Raw genomic sequence first — 21166 nt, 5'->3', positions numbered from 1 at the left:
GAGCTGAATAAAACCCTGCGAGGACGGGCTCTGTTTTATATTTGAGTCTGCCTCATCAAGGCTTTCTACTGAGCTACAGTCTGAAATAAGAGAGATTAAAATTAAACCCTAGATCAATATCTTCTATTTATATGTGGAAAAGGAGCTAATTTCCTCCCGACCTTGCAGGATCTCTGGCAAAGCTTAAAGAAGAAGGCTTTATTTACTCAAACAGAAACATTCGCGGCGTTTTTTGGGGTCGTCGTGATACGCTCGCCCTTCGCTGCCTCTCTTCTGCACGCGATTGAAAATGTCTGGGCTTCCCTGGCGTCAAATGCGCTTCGCACCGACGGCAGAAAGATGCGATTTCGAGTTATCAGAAGAATACGCTGGCGCTGAGCTGGAGCTTGAGAGGAGCACGGAGAGGGCATGACACTTACGTTCAAGGCATTCTTAGCAGCCTCCGCCTCTGATCGGCTGTCAAAGCTGACAAACCCCACTGGCTGGGGAGACAAGAAGACAGAACAAAAGAAAGAAACATGGTTTAAGGCAGAAAACTGAGTCGGCATTTCTGTCTGAGTGACAAAGACATGTTGTTTTTTTATATATATATTTCTTTATTTTCTTCCCCAGCCCCCCTCCTGTCTCTCTCTCTCTCTCTCTCTCTCTTCCTTCTGCTGTGTTTATAAAACCGTTGCGACAGAGAGAGAGAGAAAGAGAGAGAGAGGGAGAAGAGAAATGAAGGCTGGACGCTTACATTGTACACAGAGAGTTCATCCTTCAGCTCCCCCTTTGCCCAAATACGGGCAATGTGAGAGCAAGAAAGTGCATGTAAGAGTTAGTGTGAGAGAGGCAGAGAGGGGGAGAAAAGGCTGAAAAGAAAGAAGGAAAAAAAAAAGAAGAAGACGAAGACAAACAGGAGGGAATTTAGAGGTTAAAGGTGGGAATGAAAGAAAGTGAGGTCAGAGGTAGAAATAGTTTTTTAGGCATTTACATCTGTTTTTACCTCTGCTTGTTTTATATTCTGGTGACATGACTTTAGAGCCAGTACCAGAAGAGTAAAGATGAGAAAAAACAAAACAAAAGTGTCTGTCAGATTTCTAACTCACTGCGGATATGCACCACTTTTTTTTTTTATATTTTTTTTTTTATGTATGTGTGGATGGGGATGCTGGGAAAAGGTGGGAGCGAGCAGAAAACAAAATCTCTAAACATGGCGCTCCCATGGGGTCACACTGCTGCGTGTGATCTGGAAAAGCAGTGCAGGGTTATGGGAATTTTGAATAAGTGGAGTGAAAGAAGGAGGGGGGAGGAGGAGGAGGGGGAGGAAGAGGAGGAGGGGGGGGGGGGAGAGAGAAAAGAAAGAAGGACTAAGCGAAGACGTCAGGAGAAGGAAGCGTAACAGGAATATAAATAGAAAGGGTCTGAGATCTGGCTGTTGCTATATAAGGAGATGGTTGCGAGTTCTCGGACTGGAAGAGAGGCGGAGATCGATTGATTTATGTTGCCACCGTCGTCGCTGTTAGTCGCTCAAAACAAAGCCCCGGCTGCACTTTGCGAAACCTGACTGCTGCTGCTAATAATTCTCATGTTGAAGATGGCGATTATGGGGGAAGGTGACGGCGTGCACAAGCAGTTACAGAGCGTCTCACCTTTTCATTAAGCAGGCGAGGCAAACTGATAAAGACCTGCACGGACCACATTTTTTTAGATTTCGAAACTCGCAATAATGCGGGCAGGTTAAGTAAAGTTCAACGTATCTTAAACATAAAAGGCAAATATGCTGTTTGTAGCTGCTCCAGTGACAGGATTACAGGATGTTCGGTGGCTGGTCGGACAAATCTGAAAAGATATCCGAGGACGGCACTGCACCGTGTTCTGACATTTTATAGACTAAACACTGAAGTGATTAAGACAATGACTGGCAATGAGGCTACTTCACTAAAAACAACTCAACACAGGTTTGCAGTGGAAAAAAATAGCCAATGAACAATAATATTAGTGCAGAGCTCATGCTGAAAATATCAGACGCCTTCGGACCATAACTCCTGTGACTGCTGGAGGAGGAACTCCACTTCTCTGTGCGTCTGCACTCAGGCATTTCTTGAATCTCATAGTTGGAACTCGATTGGATTGATCACAAGAAAGCAGCACTGGCTGCCACCATTAAAAATCTAACCGTAAAAAAACAACAGATCTCGACGGATCAGAGCTTGAAAAACTGGAAGGAAACACCGAGACCTGGACCAACAGCATAGTTCAGGTTTATCCAGTCTTTGCAACATTGCTATACCAACCCTCAGCCAGCTATTATGTAATTTCAGCGTTCCTGTTGGTGGTGCAAAAGCAGGAAAAAAAAAAAACTGCAAAACACCTCTTAAGGAAGTTTCATGGGGAGTTCCCCAGTGAGTCCCCAGAAATGTTTTGTCCGAAGGCTGCTACTGCCTCAACTCAACCTAAATCTATTAAAAGAACATAAGAATGGCAGCTAATTATCTTTTGAATGCTTCCAACAGCATGCAAACACAATGAAATAAAAACAAGGAGAAATCCTAGACCTTTAAGCGGGACTTTACTTGTTCTGAAGGCGTTTCACTACCTCGAAAGAAGAAGAAAAAAAAAAAAGCAGCTTTCCTTTGTTCTCAGTTTTAAAGGTATTATACTCAGCACATCCGATCTAAATCGCCCTAAACCCTTCTAATGAGCATGTCATGCCTTTATGGGAAACAGCGTAATGTGGTAATAAGTACACTGACATACAGCTAAATTGCTTAACTCTGGACGTGGACACCTGCCAGCTGAGCTCATTTTCAGTCCCGCACCCCTGGAGGCAAAAAACTCAACCATCAGTACTGCTCTTGTCAAAACGCTCGCTTCGACACCTCAGAATTCTCTCCCCACCTCTCCTCCCATCCCAGAATATCCCAACAGAGTTGACTGTCTGCGACTACAAGCGCCGTACCTGACTGCCAAAGGCAAGTTGGTGCAACACTTTCTTCCCTTCCTTCCCTCCACCACCCCCCTCCCCGCTAAATTTCTGTTTTTGTTTTATTATTACAAAAAGGTATTTTCCTGCCAGTGGGGTTGCTAATCCTTCATAGTCAACAGGCCGATGAGTGCGGGAAGAAATAGTGAAAGGAAGGTAAAAGAAAAAACAAAACTGAAAGGTGTTGATGAGCAAGAAGTGCGTAATGCAAAGTAGTAAAAGCACGATGAAAGACTGACTGGCATCATTCAGGGGTGACTCTGAGTGGAAACACATCGCTCAGTGTGTTCAGCAGCATACCTGTTTAGAAGTGAGCTTTATCAAGGAGCCTTCGTAGCCCTGGAAGAAAAAGAAAACAAAAGCTTTAATATATCTATAATGAAATAACTATATGCAACAAGATATTTTTAGTATTCTCAAAACACTGAGAAGTGTATTTTTTTGTGGGGAAAAAATGCAGCATACCACTTACAGGGTCACGACCGACTAAGCTCGGCCCTTTCACGGGTCACGGAGCTCTTATCAAGACCATATGGAGTGGATGGTTGCGTCTTACCTGATTAATCAAGATTTACTGCTTTCAACACTCATAATTTAAGGCATTTACTCAGAGCACATACCATGTGTATTGTCTAAGTGAGGGATTAAATGCACAGCAAATGTCTCGTTATTCACTTAAACGCCGCTGCCGCCGCCCCATTAAGGTGCATTATTGCGTGGCGGCGGTCCAAAAAGCTTGCACCATCTCGCAAGATCGACTCCGGGACTCTCTGTGCTCGCGACAAAGTGGGGCATCTGAAGTGAGGCAAATAGCTTTGTTTTTCTATCGCAGGCATCGAGCCATTTTTCCATGAGACACACACACACAAGCTTTCCGTGGATCAAGATTTGATTGAACCTCGGCTTTAGGAACACAGACACTTGAACCTCGCGGGAGAGTTTCCATTGCCGTTTATTTCATCACCATTAATGGAGGTCCCATTGACTGCTGGAAAGAAGGCTGCTAAGAATAGCTGCAGCCCGTCCGTTTAAAACATACAAACATACCTTAAATGGTCTGAAGAGGAGATAGAGCTCCCGTGGTTTAATATCCAGCGGTAGGCCACTGACAAATAGCGTTCGGACCTGAGGACGACAAGAAAGAGATCATGTATTTTTCATTAACCTCCACCAGATATAAATAGCCACAGCGCCTTTCTGACAGTAACAGATGAGGTTGTGAGCAAGAGGACAATGAACATGAGTTAAATAGTTGCCTGGGTTGGCTTTACACTTAAACACAGACTTTTCAAACACAGATATGGATGTCTTTCAGCTCTGCAAACACGCCCGCACACCCTATCGCACACACACACACACGCGCACTCCTCCTTTGTACAGTTACTGCATTGTGTTCTCCCGTGTAATCTACAACTCGCCGTGTTTTACTGCAACCCTCCCTACTGCAGCTCCGGCCTCCGTTTTACATTTGAACTTTTCAACTTGCAACTCGAGCTGGCATTGCCGGGGAACTCTGATGTATATGTTCGGCTACATCAGACTAAAGGGAAAATGTAACTGTTGTGGTCCATACCGAGTCAGAGAAGGTGCTAAACCACACAGGGAGAAACACACGAACGGCTCTGTGAGCGCTCTCTCAGAAAGTTGTTATTATTGCGCTGTGGTATTTACTGCGCTGATGACTAGATGATGAATGCAGCGTGAGCACTCCGGATAAAACTCTGCTGTTGTTGTTGTTGTCGAAAGGAAGAAAGGAAAATTTACATAACAGGTTAAGGCTTTTAACGTGAAATCTCTGTTTACCTCTACTTTTATAACACAAACTGCAGAAATTCCCTCAGTTCCGAAACTTGGAAAAATAAGGTGATGAAAAGCAGGCAGACACCATTAGAGTAAGAGATACCAGCTGCAAGTGGGTGGGTTTGGTGATCACCTGGCGTACTGAATGTGCTGAGAGGGGTGAGACGTATTGAAATATTGGTTTGAAAACTGGGGGGAGAATACTGTGTGAAACACGTTGATTTACACTTGTAAGGTTCATTTCTGGGTGCTAGACAAGACGATTTATACCACTTTCATATCTGTAGAAGCTCCAGAAAGCAGCCAGTTAGCTTAGCATTAAGACTGGAAACAGGTAATCGGACTTCGTCTTAAGGTCCATTTAAAAACATCTGAAACTCTTTGATTAATAGACTATATCTTGTTTAAAAAAACAAACAAACAAGGGTGTTATAAGGAGTTAGAACCTCATGCATGCACTATGATGTTATGCTAACAGGCTGCTGGCTCCAGCTTTATACTGCACAGAGATATGAGACTGGTATGTATGTTCTTATTAGTTGCGCAATAACAAAATAAATAAACGGTACAGACTGAGTACACTGGCCTTAGCGGTCGGTGTGAGCTGTCACCTCTCTACATTTTTTCAGCAATAGCAGTGCCACTCTTTAATTTTAACTAGCAACGTGGCCGTCTAGAAAGGCCTGTGTGAACAGCAGCGCCTCTCTCAACACGTGCGGATCCATTAGCACCGTGCCAACATTCAGTAAACACCGACATAGCTGCACTACGAGACACAGGTGCTGAGCCGTTCCTGTCAAAGCTCATGAATGCTGGTGTCTTTACATTTTGGAGGCGGTGGAACAAGACATTTTGTTAAATGTATCATTAATGTAGGGTCATTTCAGGAAGGAGTTTTTAGCAAGGTAGTTTTTTTTTTAACTATAAACTACACTGACCACAACATGTGTCTACTATTAACACACGTTTACTTTTTCAGTTCAATCCCTCTAAACATTTACAGAACAACAAAAGCAAAAGAAAATCCCCCTTTTCCAATAAAGAGCTACAAAGAAAACTGGGTCAAATATTGAGGAATACAAATACTTCAAATGTTAAGATCTAAGGAGCCACCAATCACAACTTCTAGGACCAAAACTGACATAATCGAAAATAAAGCTATAAATAAATTGCATATGCCATTAAAAGCAACAAAAGCAATATTTGTACTGTATTGTCGAGTGAACTCCTGACTGCCAGTCGGCATTTTTGTCCTGGTTCTGATGTCGATCAACCAGCAGGCCAAACGGTGAACCCGTGAACTTTGAGTAATAGCCACAATGAAGCAGAGATGCATAAAAGAAAGTTAAAAAAATTTTTTTAAAAAACAATAATAAAATAAAACAAAATAGACAGAAATGAATAAATGTTAGGGAAATAATGAATAATGAAAGGGATGCAACTAATAAATAATTTAATGGAAAGATTTATAAATTGGCAAATTAATACCAAATTAAACACAGAAGCAAATTAAAACAGGATTTAGTTTTTGTAAACTAACATTTATTTATTTATTTATAAAAAAATATATAATTTTTGGAACATTCACATTTATCCTCCATAACCCTTCTACCCTCTACCTAATTAACGTTGGCTTGGCACAGGAAAATAAAACTGCTTCAGTGCACTGGAGACAAAATCAAAATCAAACAATAGCATCCAACACGACTTCCATCCAGCTGAACATCATTCACACTGCCATACTACTGTGTAATTCAATCATTTATTCAATGATCTGATTCTATTTGAGGCTGAATTTAGGATAAAACCTTAGGTATGCAATTACACAGAGTAGATTCAAAGCTCCTACATGTATTAGATAGTGGATTCACAACTCGGGGGACAAAGGAACTGCTGAACTAACACTACACCTCATTCCCACATGTAACCTGATGCGCACCGCTGAAGCCAAAGGCAGGGCAACACACAAACAAAGGAGCTTAGCAACTGCGGGAGCAATAGCCGGCAAGTGCCAGACCCTCAATCCAGCCAAAAAATAACCCCCCCCCCCCCCCCCACGACTTTCTCACCTTCAATCTTATCTTATCTTATCTTATCCGAGAAGTACCCTGCAGGGCCGTCGGTACGCTCTGTCTCCGGCAGATCTGTTTAAATAAACTCTATTGAGGGTCTCCTTATATGGAGTTACTCGGGAACAAAGAGTCAAGACAGGATGGTATCAATCAGACACGAGCAAGGGCAGCCGCTGACAGCTGCTGAGGCTGATAAAGCTAATAATGAGGCGTAAAAAGTGCTCTAAAAAAAGACTAAAACATCTAAGAAGGAGATGCAGACGGGCACGAGAAAGACACCAAAGCTTTCGGTTTGAAATATCTATCAGGGACGGACTGGTTTTGTTTTCGGTGTCAGCGCAGCTTCAACAAGAACATAATTCTTGTTGAAGGTGCACATGACCACACAAAGATGCCAAAATCAGCCGAGGCAAAGGATCTGATGTTAGACGCTGTGCTCACACAGCGCTGTTGGACGATTTATGTCACTCTTAAGACTTGTGGTTTTATTTTTCGTGACGAAAGGCCAGAACTGAACGCAGGAATTTTTCTTTAGCTACAAGGCTGGCAAGAAAATCACAGTCATCCAACCTTCCTTTGCCAAACTCTCTGAGATCTCCAGTTTGATTTAGCTCCTATCTTTGGTCGTAAGGTTATTAGACACCTGGGGGGCTGGATGTGCTGCACAAGTTGCGAGAAGCACACCACAATGAGTCCTCTAAACACTCATAACAACAGGACATTGCTGGCCGTCTCAGAACTCATTCCTGAGACTTCCTGACGTCAGCTGTTGTGATATATGATCGTTTTCTGTGTCCGGTGTGGATCAGACTGCATGCGCTGGATACCGGATGATTCACAGGCAAATGTGTCAACAGCTCTCTCCCGCAGACATCTGCTGTTGATTACAATATCACTCTATATTTATGTTGCTATCAGACTAGCTTGAAAAGTCGGGGAGTTGTAAAGTAGCAGCCTGCAGGCGAAGTGAGACGTCAAAGTTTCACGATGCATTAAACTAAAGTGAAGGTCGAGCCAGAGGTTGAGCAGATTCTGCAGATGCGTAAAAGGTAAAGACAAACCCCGTGCCACTGTTTTATTGGGTTTCTTTTATTGGTTCCTCGTGAGTCACATACCTACATTTCCATAGTGCTGAGTGGCCTGGTTCGAGCCTTTGAATCATTGACCGTTTATGGCGTGCTCACACACTAACATGCAGGCAGGCTTCGATCAAAAACAGCAGTGCCTACCTACCACAAGCCAGCTGAGCACTTCACAGCCGGCGTACCAGTGCAGTTCCCTGGCAACGCCTTAGCCGAGCACAGAGGACTACAGAGCCTCCGGCCAAAAACATCAGATCCTATTAAGGCCACTTGTGCAGCAAGTCCCTGAGGATCTGTGCACCTCTAATCAGAGATCCTTGACTCCACAAGCACCGGTGTAGGTCATAACCCTATTGATACTGTATCATTGCACCTTGCAGGTTTCCTTGTGCCAGCGTAAGGCTGGAGAAGGAAGGGTGATGAGTACTGTGCTCGCTACTCAAATGAAGGCGAAATGTATTTAACTTGGATCTTATTTTTGCAAGCTTGGACATAAATTCACATATTTAGTGATAATTGAGATCTGGGAGCTAATATTTACTTTCAACATCTTTATCTTAATATTAACTGATTCTCTTTGAGAGAACATTCCCAAAGCCCGTGTTGACATCTTCGAGTTTATTATTTTATGTGGCAGTCCAAACCCCAAAGATATACGTATATCTTTGTACACACAGCACTGTGCAGAAATATGAGACGCTTTCGATTCTTATCTATCGCACAACTCCATCTTGGTGATATCGCCACAACAGAGCGATGATCTCAACATCACAGAGTCAATTAGCCAACACAGGAAGCAACAGAGGTAACCAAGACTGACTAAAACCACAAAAGCAAGTCTGTTAAGTACCTGACCTGGATAATGTCTTCAAGAGTTTTTGAAGGCACTGTAATTTTAGTGGGTAAAGCCTTTGCACACTACTACATATTAATATATTTCCTAAATGAAACGAAAGCAGGAAGTACCTACAGCGGGAGCAAGAGAAATAACTGCTGAGATAATTAATCTATCTTCAAAATATGTTTTACTCAATAAGCTTATTATATAATCTTTTCTGCCCTACTGGAGCACTCTACTAGTTTTCATTCAGACAACAAAACAGATTGCAAAAACTAGTTTACTCAAATTTAATTGGAAGCAAAACTGAATGTAAAGTTTGTTCAACTTGTTTGGTGATGAGAGACAACCATCAAAAACAAAAATTAAGATCCAAGTCCTTTAAAAGACAAAGGGTGACAGTTTTCTTTTCAGTTTCTACTGGGTAGCATCTGGTGATTAAAAAAGAAAGTCAGAAACAGAATTATTCTTATTTTTTTTGCTAACTTTGACCCAAACAAGAGTCCAACCTTCCACCAAACAGCCTTTACACAAAATTAAAAGAAGATTTAATTACTGAAATCAAAACACGGCTGTTTAATAGCTGGAACCATAACTGACCAGAAATCCGTTCAAAACTTTTATAATTGTAATTTTCCCCTGCAAAGACTTCAATTTGTCAGCCAGTCACATTTGTCTAATTAAACGACCCCACTATTTTATTCATGTGTCATCTCTATTCAGCTTGTGTTTGCTAAATTCGTCACACCCATTACCTGAAATGCCTCGTTATAATCGTCTGCACTGTGTGACTCTCCTGCATATTTGCTCCGACTTTAATTGAGAGCTTTTTTTGACCGTTCATTCCAGCTGAAATGAGGGACGCGACCTTGGGACGATGTGAGAAGATTACAGTGCTTCTTCCTCCCTCCCTGTGTGTGCGCCTGCGTGTCCGACAGCCAGAATCGAGGTCCTTCGAGCCAGATGTGGGAGGACACCGCTCTAACCTTGAAGAGAGACTACAGTAGCAACCTGCACATGAAATCAAAAAGGCTCAGAAGAAATCTTCCATTGCACCTAGCTGCTTTCAAATCCACGCAAGTCCTCGTTCTCTGTGCCCGAGCTCAAATCAAAGTCTTACCCATAAACCCATGTGAGCTCAGGGCGAGTTGACTTTTCTTGCGTCAGTTGAGTTATTAAAAACAGTCCCTGAGTTGTCGCTGCTCTGTGTTGACATCACTCTTCACCATCCTCGCAACTTTTTTTTTTTTTCTTCATCTTCAATGTCGGAGAAGGTGAGGAGTGATGGAGTGCAGGCCTGAGAGGTGTCAAACGACCATAAATGGATGATTCTGTTTGTCTGTTAATCGCCGGGGTTCGACGGGTTAAGTTTCACATCGGGGTCAGAGGTCAGAGGTTAGGCCCGGGTTTTATTGTAGGTCAGGGGTCAAACTGCGAGGTTGAGCACACTCCAAACATCACGACTGAACTCTCGAGTGGAGACTTTCTTTGTTTTTCCTCTTCGTCCCACAAGAGCTTTGGCCTAACAATCACAGCTCAGTAAGGGTCTGTAAATGTTCCAACAGGTTAACCTTTAAAAGACATTTAAAACAAATGACCTAGGAAAGGCAAGCAGGGGCCCGACTCCACTGTTTTTCCTTCTCTTGCTCTTTTCTTCCTCTCTCCACGGCAGTTACACTTGCTTTCAGGGTTACTCAGAAAAGGATTAATCTGTTCTCTTGATCACACATATGCACTCTCTCGTTCTCGTCGGCCATTTTTGACCTCGAGGTGCCGTTCGGATGACGTGCGAAAGAGAAGGGCGGCTCATTCACAGACTGTCAGACACGCATCAGTTTGACTCGTCGGCTGTCGGCTTACCGTTCATCAGAATCGCTCATACCCGCTTGCTCTCTTCCTCCTTTTGTGTTATCAGATGAGCCTCCGTGAATGGACTTAAAATTCCAAAGTGCTCATTAATGAGATTTAATCTCCTCTTCAGCCTTTTCCTGTTCTGCCTTTGTTGCCGCTTGGCCAAGTGGACACCTTAAACCTTAGGTGCTGTGGTTGGGTGGGCAGAGGGTTAAAGAGACTGGGCCAAGTGGAGGAGAAAAAAAAAAAAAAAAAAAGAGTCATCCTCTGGCGTCACCGTTAAGAAATCTTTGCTGCCAACATGTTGTTTCCTTTATATGATACAGCTGTTGGTTTGTCAGTGATGCCACTTAAAAGTTCCCACATTTCCATCTGGAATCAATGACGGTATTTGTAGCAGTTTATCCTCAGAGCACAAGGCTATCGTCTTTTAGCAGAGTCACCGTTTTAACAAGGAAACTGTCAAGAACTTAAGGCGCATTTTCTCACTTTAAAGCTTGATCATGTGCTTGAATGTATCTGAGGTACAGTATGTGCCTTAGTAGCAGGTTTAGCATAGCGGACGTAGCCATCTGAAGACAAGACACGTATCTGATTTCTAGGGCTGCTACAAATCAATGGGCAATATTAATGTGCATTTGATATTTGATATTTGCCATTGGCGTCTGTCGGCAAATAAATGACATTCAACGATGACCGTGGCCGACCTTGCATCAACTTTAAGCTGGCTAAATATTGTGTTGACTGTATGTGGCCTGAGTTTCACAAAACTGACCTTAGCTGAGCTATGTAAGTACTGAAGGTGCTCGTATATCGGCTAAAAAGGGCTTTTGAAACTGTTACTATACACAAAATCAGGTTAAATGTAAAGTTGGTTACATAAATCTGAACGATTCTGTCATATTCATAATTACTATTTGTCTCCCTGGCACAAAGATGCAATAATCAACAACAAAAACCAGCCCACCAAATGAACGCACCAGGCATCAGCTAATTTTAAACATCGCTATCAATCTGTTGCATCCCTACTTATTTCATTATCTATAATTATTTTATTTCAATCATAAATAATCATTTTTCAGAGATGAAGTGTTTTTTTGTTTTTATTTATCCCATCAACACAAACATATTTAGTTTACGAGCATATATGACAAAATAGCAATTAATACTCACATTTTAGAAGCTGGAACCAGCAAAATTACATGATTAAGTATCAGTGCAGGTGCAGATTCAATTTCTGCCCAACTAATAAATTATTTATAGCCACTCTGAGAAGAAGAAAAAAATCCTGAATTCATAGCAAGCTTCTTTTCTAGGAAAGGTATTACTATTACTACAGCCTGCAATAGACAACATGACAATTAGATCCAATTAGTTAATAAATCTAGGCCCCGGCTAAAGATGCATCTAGTTTTGAGTTGGTCATTTTTCTGAGCTAACCTTGAGAGGGTTGACCTTGGACGGCTAACTTTTGCTGGCCAGCCAAAAAGGCACACAGTTGGATGATCAGACAAGTTCGCCCCCGTTGCTGCTCTGCCCGGCTAGCCCCCCCGTCTTTAAGGCTCTTCCCATGACCATAAACGGTCCTCGTGTTCGGAGATCTCAGGGTCACGCTTTCAACCTATGGGGCCGATAAGGGATAAGGTCTGCTAAATTGGGTGCGTGAGAGATGGAGCAGGAAAAGAAGGGAGAGATAGGGAAGAGGGGGAAGAAGGGTGGCACATTCTTAACAGCGCCGGGGCGGAGGGAGGGAAAGTGGGAGGAAACGAGATAAAGACGGACAGAGGGGTGAAAAAGGGTGGCACATAGGAAAGGAAGGAAGGGGGGGTGGGTGCATTGGTGGTGCAGAGGCGAGAAATTAGACGAATTAGAGAATTACAGGCGGAAAAACCTGCACAGAACAGAGAAGGAGGGTGAGGGCAGGTGTAAAGAGAAGCAGAGATACTGTACACTGTAAGGTGGATAATTATAGCTTATGAGTAAGCAACATTTAGGAGAGGTGACAGAATAAGTGCACAGACAGTGTGTGACAAAGCACGTCAAAATGGCTGACACCGCGTAAGGAAAAAAAAAAAAAAAAAAAAGCTCACACTTCCTTCTGTTGTCGTATTCATTACAAAGAAAACGTCATCTTGACAGCTGAGGTCTTCTAAGGGAAAAGAAGCACCATATTTCTCCTGACTACAGGTCAGCTTCAACAGCTACATATAAATACACGGCGCGATTATTTATCTCTTCACTTTTCTCTTTTCTTCTCACATCAGCTCTGCAGACTGCTCTGCCAGACGTTCCTGACGCTGAGCCTTGTTGTTGTCTTTTCAAATACCTCTTGTCGCACAGCTGACAAATGGCTAAGATAAGATGACAATTCCCCTGGTGCCTTTATAAATAAACTCCAACCTATCAGATGGAGAGATGGAGCAGGGTTTTACTGCTCGTGTGAGCCTGTACAGAGGCGTTTTATTGTGTATGTTAAAGTATATTTCTAAATATATATATATATGTGTGTGGTTTATTATTTTAATCTGCAGTAAATGTTTTGTCTTCTAATAATATGTCAGATTCCTTGTGTGTTCTCCCTTTTACCCCGCGATGGTCGCTTTACCCCGTGTGCTCCCCTCTGGTAACGTTTCATGTCACAGACAGTTAATATATCTCCGTGCCCTTTTCATAAGATACATGCACACGTTCGGACCACACACATGCCCACGCCGCTGCGCTGACAGAGTGGCACCGGCCTCCCTCCGCTCAGCCCTGCTCCTCCAGCAGCGTAGCTCCCCGCCAATGTCTCTTCATTGGAAAAGGTCACGCTGGCCACATGACCTGCTATTTGAAAAGGACCTGGTGGATACCCAGAGCAGGCCAAGCACAATCCAATTACACCCCGGGGAGATACGCCGCATTTGCTGAACCCGACTTGAGTGATATTCTGTTTCTCTTTGGGGCGCTAGTAAAGATCCACTTACATGTTTATGGTCAGCTAGGAACAAGAATCAACAAATGCCTGATGAGGCTTGCACTCCTGCCGACTGTTACATCCAAGGAAAGACAGTTTTGTTTCGCCGTAAACTACGATTTCAAGTTCATCCTGTGGAGAAACCGACGAAAGCGCATTTACTCCGTGTTTGGTCATTTGTCAAAAAAAATTAAGTGCGGACCTCCAACGTTGGAGAGGTTTGGGCAGGTTTAAGTAAACACAAGTTAGCTCGAGGGGGGACAGACGGCAAAGAGGTGAAAGGTCAAGCATAGCAGGGGTGACTTCGTTAGCTACAATGCATACCATATACTCACAACCTGTCTTGCAAATCGTTTCCCTCTACCTCTCAAATCTCTACTAAATACAGTGGAGCGATGTCCATCGGCTTTCCAAGGTGGAGTCCAAATCAAATATATACATTTCACTGTGTGTAATACAGCCAAAATAAGCTAACTGGCCCACTGCAGAAGCTAAGACTTAACCAAAATTGGTCATTTTTACTTTAAAAATTAAAGCTGCAGCTGAAGTTTTGTCTTCGTCGGGATTAAACACCAAACCCTTCCACTTTTTTGTACTTTTCCTTTAAAACGTATTCTTTCAGTGTAGCCTTTAAATTAATTAAATTCCTTTCAGTCGGCTAACTGGTTAGTCAATAAGTCAACTAATCATTCTGACGTTAAAACAAGTAAATGACATATTGATATGGTTAACGTTTGGTGAACTCGGTTTGCTCCTTCAGAGCTGGCACTTTGTCATGATGTGTTGCCTTACTGATAACACAAACACATCTGAAATTAGTCAAACGAAACTCTTACGTACACTCGCTTTTCGGTAATTAGGTACACTAGCGACCATAAATACATTTCAGTATAAACAGGTTTGCATTAAATCTTTGCTTTATGAAGGTAATGGTATTTGACGTTTGTTTAAAATAACTGGAAGAGCCATGTTTTCATGTTGGAGACTGTGGTTTGTGGTACTTTTGAATTGTATTGTCTTGTACCGTTTATATTATTTTGGCAAACCCCTTTTGGTTAGTGGGGCGGGTGAGATAACGGAAACACTTTTGTGTCTGATTCAGTCCTCGGAACATTTAAAGCATCTTTAGGTGACGTCCACTTTCAGGTGTCCGCTGTCCATACAAGGCCTGAAAACGAGGACCTGGTTCGAAACCTATCTTTGACATTCGCCACGTGAAAAAGCACCGGCGTGTCACCGCGACCACATCAGAGGCCGGTGAGTGCCACGACATGTGAAAGCATCCAGAACACCTGATAATAAAGCTTATCAAAGCGGCTCCCGAGATTAGACGCTGCAGGGGCTGAAACCTAGCATACCTTGTCTGCAGCAGGACCATGTTTGGTGAGCGCCGGTGCACGGAAGATAAACATTAAGCGTTTAGTGTACACTGACGATGGCGTGTGAGGTTGAGCAATGAAGCAGGCATGAGAAGCCAAGCTCGCTACGGTGCTTTACTGGTGCGAATCAGTGATCCATTGAGTTGCTTACTATGCTGTGCTAGGGAGGGGGGGTGGAGGGGGGGCACGGTTGTTCAGCATGTGAGAGTCATACCAGTGAGGCTGTTAAACTTTGGCTCTCATAAGGTCATAGTTTATGGTTGCTTTGGTGCTGTTGAGCATAAAGCTTATTTTTTACAGTTTGATGAACTTTGGGAATGTGTCAAAAAGAAAGACTTAAACGGTAAAACGCTTAAATTTATACTGTCCTGTACTCAAACAGCTTTAAACTCTATCAGTCACCAGGGAAAAGTGGAAGTCATGCACAAGAAGTTGGGAGCGTTCACACCTGCCTGCAAAAGTGTGAACGTGCACGCGACACAGGCTCCCCCAAAAATCTTGCTGCTCCCCCCGTCCCCGCCCCCCCCCGCCCCGCCCCGCACTACAACACACACCATTACGCAGAAGATAAAGTGGTTCTGTCTAACCTTGGATTAATTCACCCGAGTACATTTAAGTCCCTGCCAGTCTGGACGGCTTCCAAAGATTTCCACAACCATTAGATTCATCTGGCCATTACTCTCCGTTGCCTCCATGTCTGCCTTTTACACAGACACAATCTCATCTAGTCCCTCAGCTCGCGGACATCATAGAATATCAAACATGTTACGGCCGAAAATACGGCTGCAGCTAAGGATTGTTTTCATCGTGGACTTGTCTGACAATGAGAAACCAACATAGCATCATCGTGTGTACGCTAACTTGCCTGTTCATTAGGTACGCGAGTGAAAATGAATTAATATAACGAATATAAAAGTCCTGCAGTAAATCTCACTCCATTACCGTTTTACTGTTCAGTTTATGTGAAACACCATTAGATGGGTGGTCATTTAACTGGATAATCATTTTGGAGGATGTAGTAGTAGTGGACTGAATTTAAAACCAGTGTTTCTGTTATTTAGCCTAGACCATTGACTACTATTGAAGATGCCATGATGAGTAGAGCATCAGCCGAAAAGTGGAAATTAAATACTTTTGGGTTAAGATTATAAGAACTTTTTGAAAACACACTGGTTGTTTATCGATTAATGCACAAATTAAATAGTTTTCTGAGTTTTGCATGACTTTTTATTCAACATATTGGCTTTTTCGCTCTGAGAACTTCTCCTTATAGAGGTTAAACTTCCTTTGAATCAATCATTCGATCACGACAATAACGTATTGATCACACAGGCTCTGAAACACTACTTCTCTTCGCACTGTGAGAACATGGTCATAAGACGTGAGTGAAGCTTCTGAAGTGAATCACTTCTGTGCCTCACCTCCGTGGTGCTGCAGTAACTCCCTGCGTCCATAGTAACCTCAACAGTGGACCAAATATGGTATCACATCAGGCCGGGTATGTTTGACTATTCAGTTACAAAAGTGACGAACGCTACACCGAGCCTTGATCAAATCGCTCCAAGAGAAATAACTGATATAATCTGATATACCTTTCTCTACATCACTCGGCTGCGGATGCGTGTGCAGCTCTGGAATAACACGCCTGTCGCCTCGAATAGAGAGATGCATCAGCGCCAGAGAAATTAACTCAAAGGAGAAACACATTTACGGAAAAAAAAATATTGTTGAGCGAGATTGTGCAATGTTTACAGACTTGAAGACGGAGAAACTGGGGCCACTACTACCCAGCTTGACTGAGAGGGAATACATTTTCAACATTAATGGGCTAAGGCATGTTTAGATGTAATTAACCCGCAGCCTTCGTACTGCAGTACTGCACGCGGGTCTGTGTTACAAAAGAGTTATTGCCTACATGTTGCAGCAGCAGTAGTTTGAACTTCAATTGCTCCCTCAGCTTCGGTGAAAACTAATTCGCCCTGGCTCAGTATTCCCTTTACTACAGTGCTATGCGGAGTCTCGCTTTTATTTTACAGTGAGCCATAACCAGCGATGCCTTAACACAGACACATAGCTTCAAAGTTATTCATTGAACTGCTTGTTAGTGACTCATCAGTGCTCCTGCTTTGTTCATACTTTCAGGGAAGTGTTTAAGGAGAAGGAAATGCCTTATACAGAGGCATATACAGCCTCTTGCCATTTCATTGGGTACAATAGGGAAAACAAATGCACTCTAATATAACAGTCCTGCACGAAAGCATAGCCTTGTGAAGGTTACTGTATCCTGCATTGGTTTAAAATTATACGTGTTTCTGTTATTCTGGCAACCCCGTTTTAGTCAGCTAGGCTTAAATAACAGCAACACTTTATTTAATTTAATCAAGTTTAACAGCTCCATGAAACTACATCCTCCAAAATGACCACAGAGTTGACTTACCACCTCTCTTACGCAGTTTGAAAACAAACTGAACATTATAACATAAATGTATGAGGAGGGATTTAGTGCACGACTGGTTATATTTGGGACGTTTTTAGTTTTCACAAGTGTACCTAATGTTTTGGCGAAAGTGCGAGCGTCAAAAATAGATTTAACAAAAAAAGTAAAACGCCGCGCCACAAGCTTCGCGTGTGAACCATAATGGTGTGCGCGCACTACTTGAAACTTTTATGACATAAAACGAAACTAAAAAAAGAAAAAAGGCTAAAAAAGTCGCCGTTGGCATGACGACGTTAGCAAGGAATCGGTTTATTAGGATGTCGCTTCGGGGTCAAGTGTTAGAAACCAAACGCAAGCAGGTATACATACCTCCTCTTCGTGGTTGGTGAATTCACTCTGCTCGTTTTCCTTCTCGATTTTGTTGCTATTCATTCTGAGGCAGACTCTTTTCTCACTTTCACTTGGACTGCTCTTCCCGTTCTTCCTCTTCGTCTCCGTCCTCGCTCCTCTTCTTCCCCGGGTCCCACAAATTAAAAGCAGACGAACAGTCCGCGTGCGGCCGCTGTCCTACTGACCCGAGCTTCCCACTACTTTACCGACATCAATGATGGAGTGGGAGGGAGGGAGGGTTCGGTCTGTGTTTTTGTTTTTCTCTTAACGGAGAACAGGAAGGTTGTCGGCGGCGTTGCAGATGTCGTCAGATATTCCTCGGCATTCCCTGGAAAAGCTTCTCCGCCGGCTCTTGTTGCTGTTCCCCAAATGAAATACAGTAAATGTTCAGTGGACCGCGCCGCAGGCAAACTTCTCTCCCCATCTCCGCGTGCGTGAGGGAGGAGGAGGAGGAGGGAGGAGGATGAAGGAGGGAGGGGTTTAGGGTGGGGTAGAGGGTGGGATGCATGCATGCACCGTCTGCTCGGCTTTATCTCGATTTATCAAGTGCTGCAAGAGAGCCACAGTGGAAAATCAGTACCACTCACCTTATGGACCAGCTGAATGTTATTTTAGTCCCTGCAACATTCCTGCAATATTTTTCCCATGTGGTGGCTTATATTCTTATTCTTAGCAACTGCCTTATTAATTACAGCTTTAATATAATCTACACAATGTGCAAAGAGACGCCTATTTTTTTTTTATTATTTAAATCTTTTTTGTTGCGTTTAGCTAATTAAGAGTAAGAGCCAAAGTTCAGAAGTCTGGCTAGAAGTATGTTCGCGAACTACTGTGCTCACGAGTGAACTCCATACTGCCCCCTCTGGTGGTATTCACAAACCTCGTGACTGAAAATTTTACAAGTTCACGACTCGTGACGCATTTGATGGCATTTTCTGAGAATTGGCGGAAGTCAATGGTAAGTCAGTGTATCAGACATGTCGGAGGAAAATGTAGATATTACCAAAGGTCAAGAATTTTGTGGACCCACGACTTCCCACGTCGTAACCATGAACGTAACGAGAACTCACGGGTTCCAGGGCACCGCACGGTAACATTAGCGACGACTGAAATCCACTCAGTTGAGCCACTTTCAGGCTCTTTTCAGGCGGTGCGTCTCGCTTTCATGGCTTACTTGGACAGTTCATGGAACTGAGCCAAAGAACTTTGCCTCACCTGTAGTTTTACTACCACGACGGGTCAAAATGTCCGCCGTAAAATAAAGTCTGTTCAGACCACAGGAACTTTTTCATACCTTCAAATGGAGTTCTATGAGTTCTTGGTTACAACATGGGTCATATACGCCGATTGCTTTGTGTAATAAGTAGTAATCAGTAGTTTTACGACTCATGACGAGTCAAAATGTCTACCGTAAAATAAAGTTTATGGGTATTTTCAGACCACGGGAGCTTTTTCATTTGCTACCTTCAAATGGAACTGTAGTAGTAACATCAGCTGTAAGTAATGAGAACCCTGTTGCAAGTCAACTGTTGCCTAAGCTAACAGTTTAACAAGCTAACAACGGGGTAACTTAAAGCCATAACAAAAAAGAAAGGCAATTTTCCTTAGAGTCATTTAAAAATTATAAAGAGAACAACTTGTGAACACCCATTTTGAAGGCAGCGGTAATGTCTAGGGTTGTTATGTTTATTGTCTGTTGCACAAAACTAAATGTTAGAAGGTATTACTTCACTTCAGCACTCTTGTTGATGGTATTGCGAATTTAGTTCAACCCCCAGAACGGTTTAGTCCAACAGTGTCTAATATGAAGTTGAAGCTAGCAGCTAGTTAGCCTGCCTTAGCATAAAACCTGGCATAAAGTGGAAACCACAAACTATTCCTTCAAACACACTGGGTCTACATTGATTTCATGAGCGTATCTACCACATATGCATCAAACAACCACCTTCACTTTGACATTAATTTAAAGTACTGGAATCAGCCCATTGAAGAGTCCATATGTATTTGTTTCCGAAGTTGTTGACCTGCCCTGACCTGACCTGCCCTCGGGTCCCCAAACCTTCTGTGAAAATTAAAATGACCAGACCTGAGTGTCATTAATGATCTTATATTTTACTTTGGTCCTTTGTTGCTGCATGATTCTCCACACTCATACCCACTTATTGCAGCTGACACTCGACGAGAGGTTCCAGTCAATCACAGGCCCGACACCTACAGACAACTCTTCACACTCAAAATCACACCCAAGGGTAGGTTAGAGGTTAGAGTGCATTTTGAGAAGAAACATGCTCATTTTTTTACATACTTACCGCCTGTCTGACTGTTTAACCTTTAACTAAGCTGCATTACATACCATAAGTTTCCGTCATAAACATGGAATCACAAGATGGCTTGTCACTCATTAGGCATGCACACTCAGGAGTATTTACTCTTTTTCCCCTTGCCTCAACCCCTTGAAATGCAGCACTCAGCACAAGTCATCATCTGTAAAGAGGACACCAAGCAGGAGACACAGACAATCATCAACCTGACTGTTTAATACATTTCATGTGGCTCTTAGTTTATCATTCCAAAGGCAGCATTTTGTGGTTTTAAGGGGGAATAGTTCTTCTGAGACGTCACAGGGACAGCTTGTTTCCATCTTGATTTACACTGAACAGTGCAGGTTGCATATGTCAAGACGTACTGGAGACACCACCTGTAAATTGCTCAAGACCGGGATATGATAAGTTGCACTTATCCACTGTGAGCTTACCCAAGACTGTTTGATTTATGACCCTTGTATGAGGAAACGACCAGACCCTGGGGCTGTGGAAGCAATGTGTCAACAACAGTGGAGGCGAGAAAACGCTAAAAACTTCGCTGGCACGACTGTTACGGTCTACAGCGCAGGTGCAAATCGGCCTTAAAAGCAGCGATCAGGTGACGAGGCAGCCTTGAACGCCCCCCCGTTTCAAAACATTTATTTTGAGCAACCGCCTCACTTTGAGTTCCGCGTTGAAAAGTTCAAGAGCTGACAGTAGCTCGGCAGTGGAGACTTTGACTATATGTTGGATGACACTTATTGCACAGGACAGTCGCTCGCCTTGCGTGACAGCCGGTGCAGACAACAGAGCCGGTCGTTTCTGCTGAACTTGCACCTCAAAAGCAAAAACCAAACAGCAGACAAAAAAGCAAAGTCGTCACGGATCGGTCTTCACGGATTGTGGCCCTTTCCTCTCCCTGATCATGTCTATATCAATTACACCGCATCCGAAGCATGCACGGTGAGGAAGGGACGTTGCAGAGTCTTTTATGCTGATGAGAACCAGTTTCGGGATGATGAGAGAGGGAGGAGGGCTCTGAGTCTTCGAAGCAGATAAAAATGGAAATGTTCCCCTTGCTGCTCAACACCCC

At 43.1% G+C, this 21166-nt stretch overlaps 1 protein-coding gene across 2 annotated transcripts in view; it reads right to left on the bottom strand.

The window, feature by feature from the left end:
* Positions 1-18135, bottom strand: part of rbpms (RNA binding protein, mRNA processing factor) — a 34286-nt gene extending 16151 nt beyond the window's left edge. For both annotated transcript variants that reach the window (XM_084562873.1, XM_084562874.1), the window contains exons 1-4: positions 17750-18135; positions 4013-4090; positions 3266-3304; positions 420-482 (exon numbers count right to left, since the gene is read on the bottom strand). In XM_084562873.1, coding sequence (XP_084418999.1) covers positions 420-482; positions 3266-3304; positions 4013-4090; positions 17750-17812 — 243 coding nt within the window. In that variant the 5' untranslated portion in view covers positions 17813-18135. The remainder of the gene's footprint in view (positions 1-419; positions 483-3265; positions 3305-4012; positions 4091-17749) is intronic.
* Between the last annotated feature and the right edge of the window lie 3031 nt (positions 18136-21166).

This window comes from Chelon labrosus (assembly GCF_963514085.1).
Source record: "Chelon labrosus genome assembly, chromosome: 1".
Classification (NCBI taxonomy): Eukaryota; Metazoa; Chordata; class Actinopteri; order Mugiliformes; family Mugilidae; genus Chelon; species Chelon labrosus.
This window is presented reverse-complemented; position numbering and strand designations above follow the sequence as displayed.